Source organism: Rhinopithecus roxellana, chromosome 1 (genome assembly GCF_007565055.1).
Source record: "Rhinopithecus roxellana isolate Shanxi Qingling chromosome 1, ASM756505v1, whole genome shotgun sequence".
In the NCBI taxonomy this organism is placed as follows: Eukaryota; Metazoa; Chordata; class Mammalia; order Primates; family Cercopithecidae; genus Rhinopithecus; species Rhinopithecus roxellana.
The window spans coordinates 34,141,856-34,158,872 of NC_044549.1; the positions used below are offsets into that span (position 1 = coordinate 34,141,856).

The following is a 17,017-nucleotide window of genomic DNA, read 5'->3' on the forward strand; positions in this document are numbered from 1 at the left end:
CACAGTTAATACCCAGCAGACTCAGAGCATGAGACCATGGCTGATTCAAAATCCTGCTTTCTTTCTAGCCTCCCCTAGCTCCCTTGAAAGTATAAAATGCTCTTCCATAGACCTATGCACTAAGTTGTGGCAGTTAGGCAGTCAGCCAGTCTGTTAGCTGGTTGGTTAGTTACCTTTTCTCTCTGGCACTCTGTCCCGCTTGTTGCAAGGTTTTATGGGGAGAACAGCATCTTAGGCTTGGTCTTGTGGGGACTCAGGTGGACATCAGCTCCTAGTGCCTGCCCAGCCTGTTCCTCTCCCTCCATGCACCTCTCCTTTGTGGAAGCTGCAGAGTGAAGCATTCTGGACCCAAACCCATCCCGTCTTCCCCTGGCCCTGCCCTTTCCACAGGTAACTACCTGATCATGCCCTCGGGGAACCTCCAGATTGTGAATGCCAGCCAGGAGGACGAGGGCATGTACAAGTGTGCGGCCTACAACCCAGTGACCCAGGAAGTGAAAACCTCTGGCTCCAGCGACAGGCTGCGTGTGCGCCGTAAGGCCCGGGCCCATCTGCTGGGGGACGGGGGGATCACTGATGGAAGAGCTCACAAAGATAGAAAGGGAGGTAGATACCTGGAGGTGCCACATCCAAGCTACGGTTCTGTGTGCACTGGCTTTGGCCAGGGGGAACACCTGGGACTCAGCCAGGGGTTCTCTCCCCTTTGGCCAGCCTCAGGGCCAGCGTCTCACAGCACACAGCCCTCAGGCCTGGCTTTGGCAGGTGACTGTGCCTGCTGTCACACCTGCCTGTTGGAAGGTTTCCTTCACGGTTACTTTGCGATTGGGATGGGTCAGTATGTGTGTGCTGGGGCAGGATGGTGGGTCTCATCTCAAGCTCAGCAGCAGACACAGCATGTGCCATGCACAGACGCCCACATGGAAGGCCTCCAGGCCACCGTTCTGCCCTGTGTGAGGTCCCTGGGCCTGCACTCTCTGCATGGATGAGGTGTGCCCAGCACCACCCTCTGGTGAGCGTCCAGGAGGCCCACATGCTCTCAATGCATAGGAAAATAGCAGCTACCTTTCCATGCACTTGTCTGGAGTCCCTGCCTATTCAGAGAAGTGACGTCTTACACGGAGTTAGCTTAGAGTTGGCACCAGAGATGGAGTCACTGTGAAGCTAATGAAGCGAAACTTCCATGGTCCTTCACTCACTGACAGAGGCCTCAGAAGGGCCTAATTTCGTATCTATTGTTTTCCATTGTTTTTTGGGCCTTCAAAACTGTATAAATTTCAGGTTTTAGAAAACCTGGGTCTGTCCCTGGTTGGCATATAAAGCAGAATCACACTTGGTCCCTGTGCTCCTCAAAGGTCGCTGAGGAACGGCACACATTGGAGAGTAAACGTGCCTTTCAGTGAGTTCTGTTCAGTTTGTCCACAGTGTTAGAAAAAGATTACAGCTTCCCCAGCTGTGTCCTGATGAAGTACATAGTGATTTGCATTTGGGGACCTTGCAGTATGAGAAATGCATGTGTTTAAACAGTGGATTCCATTCAGCTCAGCCAGAGGCCGGCTCTGAGATGCTCACTATGAGAGACACTTGGACCTGAAAACCATAGGGTGGGGCTGGGAGCATGGCAGATTCTTGTTTCCCATCTCATCTTCAGCCTCACAGTGCTCTTACTGAGGGCAAGCAGAAAGAAACATCTGTACCATTTAAATTGCCTCTCCGTTCCTTCACCTTTCTCTCCTTGCCAGCACACATAGTTAACTGTGCATTTGTTGTGCTGATGCTGCTGTTCTTCTGTGTTATCTCATTTCTTACTCATGACAGCTCCCTGCAGAAGAAGCCCTTGTTTCTGATAAGGACACCAAGCCCCAAGGGAATTCTGTAGCCCGCCCCACTCCACCTAGGTTGAAAGACCCGGAATGGCTCTTTGATCCCATCTCCATGCTCTCTGGGACTGCCTCCTGGGGATGCTCTGCAGGACATCCTGGTCCACACGCCTTCTGTCGTTGCCCTCCTTGCCCCTCCAGGCTCCACCGCTGAGGCTGCCCGCATCATCTACCCACCGGAGGCCCAAACCATCATCGTCACCAAAGGCCAGAGTCTCATTCTGGAGTGTGTGGCCAGTGGAATCCCACCCCCACGGGTCACCTGGGCCAAGGATGGGTCCAGTGTCACCGGCTACAACAAGACGCGCTTCCTGCTGAGCAACCTCCTCATCGACACCACCAGCGAGGAGGACTCAGGCACCTACCGCTGCATGGCTGACAATGGGGTTGGGCAGCCTGGGGCAGCAGTCATCCTCTACAATGTCCAGGTGTTTGGTGAGTGTCTGCTGTGGACTGTCTTCTCCTTGGCCTTCTCTCTGGTCTGTGCAGCCTTTCTAGAAACGTAACCCAGGCTCACAGAGGGTTAGCGTCTTGTGAAAGGCCACATGCCGAGTGAGGAACAGAGGCATGCTGAAGAGTCAGGGCTCTTTGGATCCCAGAGCAAGGACACGCAGTCCTGGAGCCCTCCTGTCATGACTCTGACGGTGGAGATGTCGGACCTCTCCCTCCCACTACCCTGCCCATTAGGAAAAAGCAACAGCCGAAGGGCAGGGGGAGCTGCTCCTAACTGCATCCCTCCCAGCCCATCTGACCTGGGACAGAAAGACCCAGTCCTTCTCACCTTGCTCTGGTTTCCTGGCAGAACCCCCTGAGGTCACCATGGAGCTGTCCCAGCTGGTCATCCCCTGGGGCCAGAGTGCCAAGCTCACCTGTGAGGTGCGCGGGAACCCTCCACCTTCTGTGCTGTGGCTGAGGAATGCCACGCCCCTCATCTCCAGCCAGCGCCTCCAGCTCTCCCGCAGGGCCCTGCGTGTGCTCAGCATGGGGCCTGAGGACGAAGGCGTCTACCAGTGCATGGCCGAGAACGAGGTCGGGAGTGCCCACGCCGTGGTCCAGCTGCGAACCTCCAGGCCAAGTGAGTGTAACCCAGGGGTTTGAGATTCCAGATGATGATTCTCATTTGAGAATCCATTTCTCAAATATACCAGTATATAAGATAGAAAAAAGTAGCTTTTAGTTGTAAGTTCAAATTTATATGAACTTAATAAATCAGAAGTGCAGATTTTCACTAATGAAAATAATTCATTTAATTGTTGTATTTAAAAAAATATTTCTGTGGAACCCAGTTTGACAACAACTGCTCTAGTGCTTTGGTGAAGAAAAGCCAGTCTGTCGTTCTCAGCAAGATTCATTCCAGTTGGGGCCTATGCCAACTGAGCAGTGACCATGCTTAGCCTGGGGAGAGGTAATATGGGGGTGCAGAGCAATGCGGCAAAGACCCTGCCCTTGAGAACTCCCCTATGGGAACAAAACTTACCAGGGAAACAACTTGAGAAAAATACAGCAATGAGTACAATACAATGCGAAGTCAGCATTATCAGGTGCCCATATCCTGTGGCGGGGAAGGTCAGGCAGAGGAGAGACAGGTGCTGGCAGATTCTGTAGAAACCTCCTGAAGGAAGCATCACTGCCCCTCCTGGCCTCACAGACTCTCAGAGGACATTTCCAGTTGTGTTCATGTCTCATGTTCCGTAGCGAAAGGCCCACATGGTGCCATGGTAAGATTCCACCATGAAGGGACATGTCTCCATCTCCAGCCTAGACCGAGAAGGAAGGCGCAGGGTTCCTGGGCCTCGAGAGAAAATTGAGTTAGTTCACTGGAGATGTACCTCACGTGGGCTCAGGAAAAAAGCAGGCCACAGAGATGTTTGCTTGCCATGCCCAAGCCACCCCTGAGCCCCTGGCCAGGCAGACCAGGCTGCTTTTTTTTTCTGGCAGGATAGGGACACCAGTGCTGTCTTCCATGGAGCCTGGCTGGGCAGCACAGAGTGGGTGGCGGTCGGACTGATGGTGGGCCCAGGTTGCCTCTCTGACTTCTTCCTGTTTTCTCCCCAGGAACAACAGCTCAGCAGGTAAACCAGGAGACTAACCTTTCCTTCTCCTTCCTGTTGGTCCTCCAGGCATAACCGCAAGGCTACAGCAGGATGCTGAGCCGGCTACTGACACACCTCCTGCACCACCCTCCAAACCCGGCAGCCCTGAGCAGATGCTGAAGGGGGAACCGGCGCTCCCCAGACCCCCAACATCAGCACGGCCTGCTTCCCCACAGTGTCCAGGAGAGAAGGGGCAGGGGGCTCCCGCCGAGGCTCCCATCATCCTCAGCTCGCCCCGCACCTCCAAGACCGACTCATATGAACTGGTGTGGCGGCCTCGGCATGAGGGCAGTAGCTGGGCACCGATCCTCTACTATGTGGTGAAACATCGCAAGGTATGGCCCTGGTGTGGGGCCGCTGCCTCCCCTGCACAGCCTTCCCAGCAAGGCTGAGCAGAGTCACTGCCTCCTGGCCTTTGAGTTCCTGAAGCCTGAACCAGTAATCCCCATCACTAATCAGGCCCTTCTGTCTCCTCCAGTGTCCATCCCTGCTGTCTCCCAGGGAGCTGGTTGTGAGATGGTCGTGTGGGACCCTGGAAGGCCCAGGAAAAAGCCTTGTGCGTGCATCCAGTACTAAGCTCTATGCACACATTTCCCAGAGGCTCACACTAGCTTCTAGCCCCTGAGGAGACGGTGAACAGTCTCCCTGGTAACCATCATCCTCCTTCCTGCTTTCCTCTGTCGTTAGCTGTTGATGTTACATTTTGTTTTTTTATGAAAGTAAGCTGTGCAGGGTACATGCCTGCAGGAACCCTGGCATGGTAAGCCAGCTAGCCTAATGCCAGGAAAACAAATATTTGTGAACAAGTGTTTTCTCTGTAGCCTGTAAAATATCCCCTCAGTTCTCAGAATCTGTCATGGCTTGGGTTTGACAAGCAGGCATTTGAGCTCAAAGCACATCATGTTGTTGAGACCTCAGCTATTTCTCCTTGACAGAAGGAAGTCTGTCCAGGTGAATGTTTCAGGAGCTGTCAGGGAGGGATGCGGGGCAGAGCCCAGCCAGGCCTATGCTCCTGTACACTGTGTCCTGTGAGGCAGGGCAGGGTCCCCAGGCAGCCACTCTCGCTGAAGGCTGTGCTCTTCCCTGTTGTTACCCCGCAGGGATGAGGACATGAAATTCCCCATAAGAAAACATCCTTGAAAATGTTTCTGTTCACTCCAAGTATACGCCATTTTCTTTCTAAGGCCATTCGATAGTAGAAAACTATTATTCTTAAATGGATTTTTAAAAATTGTATTTGATAAATAACAACATGTACATGCTGATTTTTATTATGCATTTATATTAATTTTGCTTATAAAAATGCTATGTGCACTTGATGGAAAGCATATGAATGTGGAATTAAAAGTATTTCTCCACTCCTCCCCACCTCCACAAACAAGCAAGAAAACAGAACCAACCCTGCACAGTGGAGAGCGCTAGCTGTGCAGAAGCCGTTTCCCTGCCTTGGAGCCCTGGCCCCTGACTCCTTCTATTCTGTTCTTTCCCCTTACATGCTCTCCTAGAAGACCTTGGGTCAGGACAAGTCCACAGAGACCCTGGGGCTGTCAGAAAGACACCTAAGGCAGAGCACCCCCTATGCCCCCTCTGCTGCCTCCCCAAAGGCAGGGGGACGGGGGGAGCAATTTCTCATTAGCCCTCCACCTGCTGGCCTCTTCATAGGCAGCCAGCAAAGCGGGTGAATGAGTTTTTAACAAAAAGGAGCATTGTTCACATGTTGTAGGGCAGGGCTAGTCCTAATCCTATTTCCCCATGTAACTGGACACCTCCATCTCAGACTTGTAGACAAAGATCAGGGCAGGCCAAACGCCCATGGTTCCCAGGAGACGAAACCCAGCATGAGAGCAAGAATAATATTTTTCAGGCCAATAGGTGGCCATGAAGCAGCCTTGCACAAGAGGCAGACTGGCAAAGGCCGTGCCGTGGTGATCCGGAAATGCCAGGCTCAGGCCACATTCACCCCCTCAGTGTGTGTGACAGTGACTAATTACCCTTCTATTTCTTATTTTCATTTCTGGGCCCGGTGGAAGTGTGAGGCCAGCGCTGGGAGGGCAGGGGTACATGGGGCGCGGGGGAAGTGAGAGTCCGGACAGGCCCCTGCTGCTTCTGGCTTCTCTCAGGCTCCAGCCTGGGGGCTCCTCAGCCTGGGGTTGCCAAGGCAGAAGTTCTGGCTTGAAAGCAGTTCCTCTCTTACGGAACTAACAAGTCTTAAAGATCCCCAAGAAAGAATTTGAAATCAAAAGTCAGCATTCGGGCTGTGTTTTTTCATCCGCCTTCTCTTGCTGGGGATTGGGAATCATTCAGCTAATTTTCACTGTTTCACATGCGCGAAGCAAGTTTCATTTCCTGGTGCATCTGCAGACCCTGGGCTACTGTGTTTGGGTTTCCAGCACCACTGGGGAGTCTCAGTTTGTAAAAATGTCTCCCCTTGGAACAAATCCTGGAAGCCTGACAATGAGCCCAGACCATTCCTATGCCTTGAATGGTACGTTTTGTTCAACTTTGGAATATTCTGCTCAGGGAGAAGAGCTTTTCCTTCCAGCTGTTTTCTTCCTTCAGCAAACCACAACTTGAGGCTCCAGCAGGCTCTCTGGGATGTAGAGTTGGCAGTAAAGTCTGTTGTCCCAAAAGATGGGGCAGCTGAGATGAGCAGCCTCTCAGCATCACCTGTTGGGGAGCCTGGAGCTCCCTTATTTTTTCCTTTAAAGAGCTAGGAATTTGAAGCTATTAAGGATTAATCCATCACAGTCACAATTCATCCACAGTTTTTAAGTTCTGAGCAAGGACTGAAGGCAGGAGCAGAAACAAAGAGGACTGAAATGATGGAAACCGCACTGGGCTGAGGATGTGGGGAGGGGCCTCGAGGGGCCAGGCATTTGCTGGGAATCTACTGTGCACCAAGCTCACCGCGGGGCACTTTATACAACTTCTCTCATTTAATCTTCAGAATAACCTCAGAGAGTTTATTTGCCTCTTTGGTGAAATGCAAAGCTGAAGGGTCAGAGGGTTAGGGGACTTGCTCTGAGTTACACAACCAGGATTTGAACCCAGGACTTTGGATCCCAGACTCTTCTTCCCAGGATAGGGTACAAAGATGGGCATGCTCTTTGGAGTCAAGTCATAGTTTCGGTGCTCACTAGCCATGTGGCCTTGAGCAAATTGCTTATTTCTCTAAACCTTAGTTTCCCTATTTGTGAAGTGGGAACAGTATTAACACCAATCTCTTGGGCTATTTTGAGGAAAAGGAAGTAGCGCCTATAAACTGCTTAGTTCCATGTGTAGCACAGAGTAAGCCCTTAGCAAATGTTGCTATTTCATGGGTGCTGATACTTTCGTTATCTTTCTCATCATTGTGTCTCATTAGAATATAAACAGAGGGAACTGCATTTGGTTTACCTACAGAAGGAGAAAGAAAGCACAACATGGAGATTCTTTGAAATACAGGGAGAAAAGGTCTTTGGAGGAGTTCTCAGCAATATCAATCAGGCTATCTGACTTCCCCACTGAGGTTTCTTTGATGAGATCATTAGACGAGGGATCAGAGAGCCTGACGTGAATGTCCCAGTGAGGTTGGTGTCCCATAGCCAGGGGTGTCAGTCTGAGTCTGTGCCACCCCAACCCTTACCTGGCCCATTGTCCTTCCCCTTCTCCTGCCCTCCTGGGCTCAGCGCTGCTTTCCTTGCAAACCACAGCGCACTCGTAGCCCGAGGCTGAGATGCTAGTCCTGATACCAGCTACCTTCTCCAGCAGGTCACAAACTCCTCTGACAATTGGACCATCTCTGGCATTCCAGCCAACCAGCACCGCCTGACCCTCACCAGACTCGACCCCGGGAGCTTGTATGAAGTGGAGATGGCAGCTTACAACTGTGCAGGCGAGGGCCAGACAGCCATGGTCACCTTCCGAACTGGTGAGAGTCAAACATTGCCCCTTGCTTAGGGTTTCCATGGGTCTAAGCAAGTTCCACTGGCCCAGGTGAGAATTCCTGCTCACCTTGCCCCAGCTGTTCAGCTGAACTTCATCTTTCCTTCCAGCTACCGCCTCCTTGTAGTTTGTGTGCTAGGCTGAGGTCCCAGCTCTCATCAGGAGAGTTGCCAGCCGGCCTCTCTGGCACCCTTTCGTCCCTCTCTCACACAGGGGCCAGCAGTAGTACCACAACAGAGCCAGTGTTGGCCGAGGCTGAGCACACGCTCAGTGCCCTGGATGCTTATTTGCATCACTTTGTCACGCCCCTCAGCAGAGTCTCAGGCAAAAAGGATTCTGTGGGAGGGAGATCTAATGCCTGCTCTCTCCCTTGCTGACTACAACCCATTTCCACCCAGGACGGCGGCCCAAACCCGAGATCATGGCCAGCAAGGAGCAGCAGATCCAGAGAGACGACCCTGGAGCCAGTCCCCAGAGCAGCAGCCAGCCTGACCATGGCCGCCTCTCCCGTAAGCCCCGAGCAGCAGGGACGGGACACGCAGTCAGGACTGGAACTGCCTCAGAGGGCCTGTTCCCGTGGCTGAATGGGGTCTTGCTTCTGTAGGTCCAGGGTTTTTGTGACATTGTCTTGGTATCTCCCATTTAACCACAATGAGGAAATGTAGTTTGGAGCTTTTTAAATAAAAGGCTGGCATTGATGCTGGGATTGCTGCCTGGGTGCATCTAGAGAGCAGCAGGGGCCAGAGCGGTGGCCCTTGGGCCTCCACACTCTGGCTTTGCAGAAGGATAGCATAAGGGATCTTAGCTCACAGCCTTCCCCCAGGAGAGAGCAGCCGTGGGGAGGTCTGACATGAACACCAGTGGGTGGAGGGCTGTGGGCAGGCGTGGGTCCGTCAGGAGCAGGCCAGGCCCAGTGGGCATCCAGCCGTCATCTCACCCTGCTTCCTTCCTTACTGGGTACGGTCTTTCCCAGCCCCAGAAGCTCCCGACAGGCCCACCATCTCCATGGCCTCCGAGACCTCAGTGTACGTGACCTGGATTCCCCGTGGGAATGGTGGGTTCCCGATCCAGTCCTTCCGTGTGGAGTACAAGAAGCTAAAGAAAGTGGGAGACTGGATTCTGGCCACCAGCGCCATCCCCCCATCACGGCTGTCCGTGGAGATCACAGGCCTAGAGAAAGGTAGGGGCCTGGCCATGCTGTGGCCTTGGCCTGATCCCCCAGCTGCCCCTGACCACCTGGAGGAGGATGACGAGCCTGGGATCCCCTTCTCTCGGCCCAGGCCCCCACCCACCAGCATGCCTCCGTGTTGCTGTCTGTGGTGTTTACCACAGTCCTACAAGCCTTCTGCCTCCCTCCAGAAGAGCATCCAGAGCCATCTCCCCCGCAGCTTGGCTCTGAAAATGGCAGGTGTTCTTGTGAGGCCTTTGAGAACTTGCTTTGGGGAAGGGCTGCCCAGAAGACCCTCCAGGTTCTGGGCCTTGAAAGGCCATGGGAGAATCAGAAGGTGTTTCCCACCTCCTGAGTTCAGTGAGTGTCCCTCTCACCAGGCACCTCCTACAAGTTTCGAGTCCGGGCTCTGAACATGCTGGGGGAGAGCGAGCCTAGCGCCCCCTCTCGGCCCTACGTGGTGTCTGGCTACAGCGGCCGCGTATACGAGAGGCCCGTGGCAGGTCCTTACATCACCTTCACGGACGCGGTCAATGAGACCACCATCATGCTCAAGTGGATGGTAAGTGGGCCTGGCCGTGGACTGCAGCGGAAGACGGCCTCCCCTAAACGCCCTTCCCTGTGAGCCTGGGGATTAGACTCCCCCAAACAGGGCACCTGAAAGCTTCATCAGTGGAATTTGGAACGCTCTTAGTGGCTGGGGCTGCTCTAGTGGTCTCCTGTTGATTCTGGTGCCTTGACTTGGTAGACCTCTCCCTCCTTGCTGCCCTTCCCCTGATACCACAGGGGATCCCAACACAATTGTTCAGGGCCCCTTCTCAGCCACAGGGGCCCCTCACATGTCCAGGGAGATCAGAAGCAATTGAAGTCTTTGGAGAAATGGCAATTTGTTTCTTCTCTTCAAAAGCTTAGGGACGTCTAGGCTAAATAAAATAATGAGTGATCTTCACAACATTTTTCAGAGAACCTCAGGGATATTATTAGAAATCTTTGCCAGGGGCCCCAAGTGAAATTCAGACTCTGGACTGGGGTGGAAGCTTCACACACCAGTGGTTTTGCTTTGATGATGTTTTCTCTACCTATTGTCAACTTGTTTCTTCTCCATTCCCTATAGTACATCCCAGCAAGTAACAACAACACCCCAATCCATGGCTTTTATATCTATTATCGACCCACAGACAGTGACAATGATAGTGACTACAAGAAGGATATGGTGGAAGGTGAGACACAATTCTGTGTTTATAGCTTCTGTGTGCTATAATTTCCTCCGCTGGGATGGGGGACAAGGTGTTGGTGAAATCTGGCGAAGCATAAACCTGCGTCTGGAGTGACACAAAGCTCTGAGCTCCATGTCATTGACTCACTCATAATACCCTTGAAGCTATCAACTTCATGAATCCACATGATGATGGGACAACATGGGTAGACACCTACAACATTTCCTCCAGCGTTCCTCCATACGCCACCCCTGTGCCAGTCAGTGGCATCCTTCCCCACACACTGCACCAGCTGAGTCTGACTATGAGATTGGGATCAAGAAAACCATGTGCACATTGCCATGCACCATTCTCTGACTCTCTTTCCCAGGGGACAGGTACTGGCACTCCATCAGCCACCTGCAGCCAGAGACCTCCTACGACATTAAGATGCAGTGCTTCAATGAAGGAGGGGAGAGCGAGTTCAGCAACGTGATGATCTGTGAGACCAAAGGTGAAGCGCTTTGGGTTCTCTCTCCTGTCTTGATGTTCCAGCAAGGGAAGGCAAAGTCACCATTCCCTGTGCGGTGCTGGGTCTCTTTTCCAGGAAGACTGTTTTCCACATAACCTCAGACTTGGTCATGTTTTGCTCTCTACTCATTTGTCTGTACCTAATACTAAATAGGCTATCATGACACCTTCAAGGAACTTGATAATTAACTCATCCATGAAATCAGGGGATACACCTCATTCTTAAGTTGGGAACTTCCTAAAAATACTTTATTCCAGCAATGATATTTGGTGCTTCCATGGGTTGGTTTATTTAACTGAACTACAATCGCATGAGATGGGAAAGGAAGTGGCCATGAGGAAGCTGCATACTTTAGCCAAGGCCATGCAGCCAGTTAGGGGTAGAGCATGCTTTGGGCCAGGATTATCTTAACTTCTATTTATTCCCTTTCTATTCCCTTTCTATTGCACTTAAAACATGTTAAACATAGTCACATAATAACTTGTTAATATTTGCACATTGATCAGATGGAGAGAGAGCATTATCTCCATTTTGCAGATACTGAAAGTGAGATAAAGCAGTTGTATTGCAAAGAACATAATCAGGAGAAGATCACAAAGGAATAGGAATAGGGACAGAACAACACATTTTCCTCTCATCAAGGCAACAGCATTCTCTCTTCTGCTTCACTGGCTTTCAGTCATTCGGCAGATCCTCCCTGAGTGCCTCTGTGTCTCTCCCTGCCCTCTTCCGTCATGCACACTGGAGGGGAGGGCAGATACATGCACAGCCCAGAATCCTGGATCACCTGGTGCAGGGAGTGCCCAGAGGGAGGAAGAGGCTTCATAAAGCCTTCACACTGGTCTGCTGGAAGGACTGAATCTTAGGCCAGGATGAGGAGAGAGTGGCCTGGGGGACAAGGCTGGACATAGCTCCAGACGGTTGGAGTGTCAGGTACTGGGAAGGAGGTTATGGGGGTGAATGCCCAGGAAAGAGGCCACTGAGGATACTGTGAGATGAGCCGGTGCAGCCAGGGAGAGCGGGGGCCACTCGAGGCTGTGAGGTGGAGGAGGACTGTCAGTGGATTTGTCTGCTGAGATGGGTCACTGGTGACTACAGGGAATGGGCTGAGGGTTGAGAACTGGGGCTCTAAAGTAAAGGTAAAGAGAAGGGACAGGTTTGAGTCTCTTTTCTAAGGAGATGTCCGTGGGACCAGGGACTGCTTGCACACTAGGGCTGGGAGAGAGTGAAAGGAGTTTCCAGCTGGAAGTACTGCCACTTATTGAAATGGCAACAGCAAGAAGAGAAACAGATTTCATGAGAAAGGAACAAGGTAAAACCACTTGGAGGCTTACCAAGTCTTTAGCTCTTCGGAGACATTGAAATGAAGTGTCTGATAAGAAGCAGGGCTCCTGCCCCAGACAGGGGGTCTGGGTGGGGAGATTTGTGTGGGGGTCTTTAGGATATAGGTGGAAGTCATGGGACTAGGTGAGAATATACAGAGAGTACAGACAGAGGGGAACCAGGAAGGCCTCCCAGTGTCTGCGGAGGCAGATAGCACAGAGAGGGAAGGAGAGGCGTACAGAGCAGCAGAGAGGTGGGGAACATCAGGGGACAGAGTCCGAAAGTCGGGGGAGAAGACGGTCACTAGGGCCAGCAGGGTCAGATGCACCTCCTAATACTCAGCAAAGCTGAAGTGAGGAGCTGATGGCCTTGACTCCACCTCTGAATTGGCATCTCACACGTACTGTGTGTCCTCGTGATTCCTGGAACACCCGCCCCCTGCTGTGATCCATGCTAATACTTAGTACTTCATGTCTCAGTCCACCAGCAGGTTGCACACTCGGGTGTGGGTAAATTTTTCCATTCCCAATTCTTTTTCTGGCTTCCTGCATTTTAAATATTTTCTTCCAAAAGTTCACCAGTTCTTCCCAAAAGCACTACGGCACTTCTGCTGGAAGTACCTGGTCCAACTCTGGTGCATGGCTCACAGACATCTCAGGCTCTGCTTTGAAATACAAGGGTCAGGTCTCCGCCACACCACCAGATTTCACATTAGATGCCAATTTCATGCTGAGTATGGACGCCATTCAAATAAGAGATTTTGAGGCCCAATCTAGTGAGTTTGACACCACTTCCCACACCCAGGGAATGGGGGTATTATTTTTTTCTATTTGTTGTGAAGGAAATATCAAGGAAACATATGCTGAAGTGAGTTTTGTCCACAATACAGCTCGGAAGTCTTCTGGCCAGCCTGGTCGACTGCCACCCCCAACTCTGGCCCCACCACAGCCGCCCCCGCCTGAAACCATAGAGCGGCCGATGGGCACTGGGGCCATGGTGGCTCGCTCCAGTGACCTGCCCTATCTGATTGTCGGGGTCGTCCTGGGCTCCATCGTTCTCATCATCGTCACCTTCATCCCCTTCTGCTTGTGGAGGGCCTGGTCTAAGCAAAGTGAGTGAGTGACGCTTTCAGTGGGAGGAGCCTGGGCGGGAAATGGGGGCTCCACTAAGGAGGCCTGTGCCTAGGTCTGCGTCCACAGAAAGCTCAGGCCCGAGTCCCCCAAAGGTCTCTGAGGTCAAAGAACACCCGATGACTGGACCCCTCCCCCCAGCTAACAGACCTCGGCTTGGGGAGGAGGAAGGAGGGAAAGTTGGGCTGTCTTCTCTGCACCATTGGAGCTCGGGACCTATGCAGTGCTGTCTTCTTTAGTGTCCGAAGCTGCTCCTCTGACCGCATGTTCCTCCTTAGAGTCCATCCTGCCTGTTCGCTGCGTGCGGAGCTGCCTTCAGCTTTCCCCTCTATCCTGGAATCTTTCAGTCACTAATTTCTGCTTCCGATGGCAAGACATCTGGTCAGCTTGCCTCCTCTAAATATTGTTGCTGCTTTTCACTCGCCACTTCCTGCCCCCAAGCCCTGGACCCTGTATCTCCCCCGCTTCTCCCTGCAGAAGAGTCTAGGTGTCGGGTAGAAGTGGGCACACAAAGGAGACTCTAAGAGAAAACGTTCTCCATCTCCTGGGCGCTGTCAACTCTCTGCCTGCATCCTTTGACCCTCTGTGGCCAGGAGCTCCTGAGATCCTCGTGGGGCTTTTCCAACCCGTCCCAGGCTCCCTTGGCCTAAGCACAGCTTTGTTTTTCTATCCTTCTAGAACATACAACAGACCTGGGTTTTCCTCGAAGTGCCCTTCCACCTTCCTCCTGCCCATATACTATGGTGCCATTGGGAGGACTCCCAGGCCACCAGACCAGTGGACAGCGCTACCTCAGTGGCATCAGTGGTCGGGCCTGTGCTAATGGGATCCACATGAATAGGGGCTGCCCCGCGGCTGCAGTGGGCTACCCGGGCATGAAGCCGCAGCAGCACTGCCCAGGCGAGCTTCAGCAGGTAGTGCACTCTTGGGTGTGGATGGCAGGTATGGGACACCCAGGAGGGAGTGACTGGGCTGCCTTGGGGGGCCTCCTCTCTCCTAGGGTCTCAGCCTGGGCTGCTGGGCCAGGCTTTGTTTAGTCAGGAGCAGATGCTCCTGTTGATCAGTGAACACTGGAAAGTTACCTGGACTCCCCGGCGTGGCCATCTCATTACTCTTCCTTTTGAGCAGCAGAATGACACCAGCCGCCTGCTGAGGCGGACCCATCTTGGCAATGGATATGACCCCCAAAGTCACCAGATCACCAGGTAACCACAAGGCCTCTCCCCTTTTACTCCCAAGCCCCACAGCCTCACTTTCCCTTTAGCTCCTCAAATCCAAGGCCAGTCACTGAGAGCCAAGCAGTAGTGCTGTACGCAGGGGTCCCAGCAACCGCCAATCATGCTCCTCTGAGCCACTGCCCTAATAGGCAGTTGTTTCATTTGCAGTTGCGATGCCCTTTCTGCCTGGGGGCATGGGTTGGCACCTCGGAATCCTCCCCCACTAGGCAGATCAGAAGCACCCACCACAACTGACTTTGCCCATGGGCCCCTGGACACCTGACTTCACATCCTCCCACATGGAATAAAATGGAAATGAACTAGAATGATCAGTGAAAATGATGGTGTGGTACCTCTTGATGTTCAAAGGGGAAAGCAGTCTTTGCCCCATCTGAGCTCTCACCAGCTCTGATGCCCTCAGACAGGGAGACAGCCAGCAGGGGATGGGGCGACAGGCCCACCCTGCCCGGCCCCACCTCCCCATCTGGGCTTGTGCACTGCAGGGATCCCGAGTCTAGCCCGGACGAGGGCTCTTTCTTATACACACTGCCCGATGACTCCACTCACCAGCTGCTGCAGCCCCACCACGACTGCTGCCAACGCCGGGAGCAGCCTGCTGCTGTGGGCCAGTCAGGGGTGAGGAGAGCCCCCGACAGTCCCGTCCTAGAAGCAATGTGGGATCCTCCATTTCACTCAGGTTGGTGGCAGGAGCAGGGCAGGGAAATTGAACAGGCTGGGGGTAACATGAGGTAGGCATCCCCAAGCCAGTAGTAACAGTCTGCAAAGGTGGGGCTTGGTAAGGAGCCAGCCACAGCATTGATGTGGGAAGGATGGGGCATCGAGGGTGGCTGGCCACTTTCCTTCACTGCTGAAGGCCCAGTAGGTCTGTGAGATGTCCAGGTGGGTTCTACTCCAACATGATAAGCTGCGGTCCTCAGCCTCTGAGAAAAAGGCCATTTCTCCATTTCAGAGGAAAAAGCCCTTTTTGGTCTCTGCATTTCAAGACCATTCACAAATACCATTTGCCACTCATTACACTAAGAGGCATTCTCTAATCATTCTGAAATGCCTTGCTTTGTTGAGGCTTGTCTCTTAATTAAGGAATAAGGTTGCCTCAATCATTAAGGAGCCAAATTCTTACAAACATCATCATCATAACTCTTTGTACTTCCACAGAACTTTTTCTCCAAGGACTTTGGAGCCTTTCGCACTAAGCCCATCCCATTGTCTCCCTCCATGCTAGTCTCCTTGGAAATCAGTGGATCCACTGATGTTTCTTAGCTTCTCTGTGCATGCCCATGTATAGGCAGATCCTGGACCCTGTCTTTAGGAGACTAAATTTAAAAGATGCTGGGTCCTAAAGCTCGACCCAGCATCATTTAAACTGGACCGTGTCAGTCTGGGGGGACTGGATTGTGAGTGGGATGATTGTAACCAGAAGCCATAGCAAAGGGTGGACGAGCAGCCTAAACACAGAGCAGGGCTTCCTTCTGCGTTTCACGGGCTCCACTGACTTCATCTGCTCCTGTGGTGTGGCCTCAGTGCTGGAGTCTCTACGGTCCCAGCATGAGTGGGAAATGGGTGCAAGTGGCCCTCCCTGTTTCGATGAGAGACCTCGGAGGGAACAGAAGTGCCCTTGTCTTGGTTGTTTCTGTCCTTTCCAGAGCCAGTGTAGCCACCTCCACCACAGATAGAGATTGGCCCAGTGTCGCTGGGTGTTGGCTCCTCGGTCAGTCTGGATTTTAATGGTTCCTACTCCTTCTTCCCTCAGGGCCCCCATGCTGCTTGGGCCTTGTACCAGTTGAAGAAGTGGACAGTCCTGACTCCTGCCAAGTGGGTGGAGGAGACTGGTGTCCCCAGCACCCCACAGGGGCCTACGTAGGACAGGAACCTGGAATGCAGCTCTCCCCAGGGCCACCAGTGTGTGTGTCTTTTGAAACACCACTTCCCACAATTTAGGCAGAATCCAATATCCCAGAAAGACTATATATATATATATATATTTTTTTTTTTTTTAAAAAGAAGAGACAGAGAAAATTGGTATTTATTTTTCTATTATAGCCATATTTATATATTTATGCACTTGTAAATAAATGTATATGTTTTATAATTCTGGAGAGACATAAGGAATCCTACCTGTTGAGGTTGGAGAGGGAAAATAAAGAAGCCGCCACCTAACAGGAGTCACCCAGGAAAGCACCGCACAGGCTGGCACGGGACAGACTCCTAACCTGGGGCCTCGGCAGTGGCAGATGAGGCTGCTGGAGGCCCACAGATAAGCTGGCAAGAGGAAGGATCCCAGGCACAAGGTTCATCACAACCACGAGGTTGAAAAGCAAGAGTCACAGTATCACAGCCTGGAGACACCCACGCAGATGGCTGGATCCAGTGCTACTGGAAACATTTTCCTAAGATGCCAATGAGAACAGACCAAGATGTGTACAGCACTATGAGCATTAAAAAACCTTCCAGAATCAATAATCCGTGGCAACATATCTCTGTAAAAACAAACACTGTAACTTCTAAATAAATGTTTAGTCTTCCCTGTAACCTTCAA

The 17,017-nt window shown here is 52.2% G+C and overlaps 1 protein-coding gene across 7 annotated transcripts in view; it reads left to right on the plus strand.

Moving 5' to 3' along the window:
* BOC (BOC cell adhesion associated, oncogene regulated) overlaps positions 1 to 17,017 on the plus strand; it is a 253,113-nt gene extending 236,096 nt beyond the window's left edge. For 5 of the 7 annotated variants that reach the window (XM_030941100.1, XM_030941106.1, XM_030941111.1 and 2 more), the window contains 15 exons: positions 391 to 534; positions 2,019 to 2,312; positions 2,680 to 2,952; positions 3,998 to 4,305; positions 7,718 to 7,880; positions 8,293 to 8,403; positions 8,868 to 9,074; positions 9,443 to 9,624; positions 10,177 to 10,282; positions 10,650 to 10,772; positions 13,003 to 13,224; positions 13,922 to 14,157; positions 14,372 to 14,448; positions 14,964 to 15,157; positions 16,232 to 17,017. In XM_030941100.1, the coding sequence (XP_030796960.1) occupies positions 391 to 534; positions 2,019 to 2,312; positions 2,680 to 2,952; positions 3,998 to 4,305; positions 7,718 to 7,880; positions 8,293 to 8,403; positions 8,868 to 9,074; positions 9,443 to 9,624; positions 10,177 to 10,282; positions 10,650 to 10,772; positions 13,003 to 13,224; positions 13,922 to 14,157; positions 14,372 to 14,448; positions 14,964 to 15,157; positions 16,232 to 16,419 (2,828 nt within the window). In that variant the 3' untranslated portion in view covers positions 16,420 to 17,017. The remainder of the gene's footprint in view (positions 1 to 390; positions 535 to 2,018; positions 2,313 to 2,679; positions 2,953 to 3,997; positions 4,306 to 7,717; positions 7,881 to 8,292; positions 8,404 to 8,867; positions 9,075 to 9,442; positions 9,625 to 10,176; positions 10,283 to 10,649; positions 10,773 to 13,002; positions 13,225 to 13,921; positions 14,158 to 14,371; positions 14,449 to 14,963; positions 15,158 to 16,231) is intronic. The other 2 variants (XM_030941125.1, XM_010361029.2) reach the window with 1 other exon arrangement.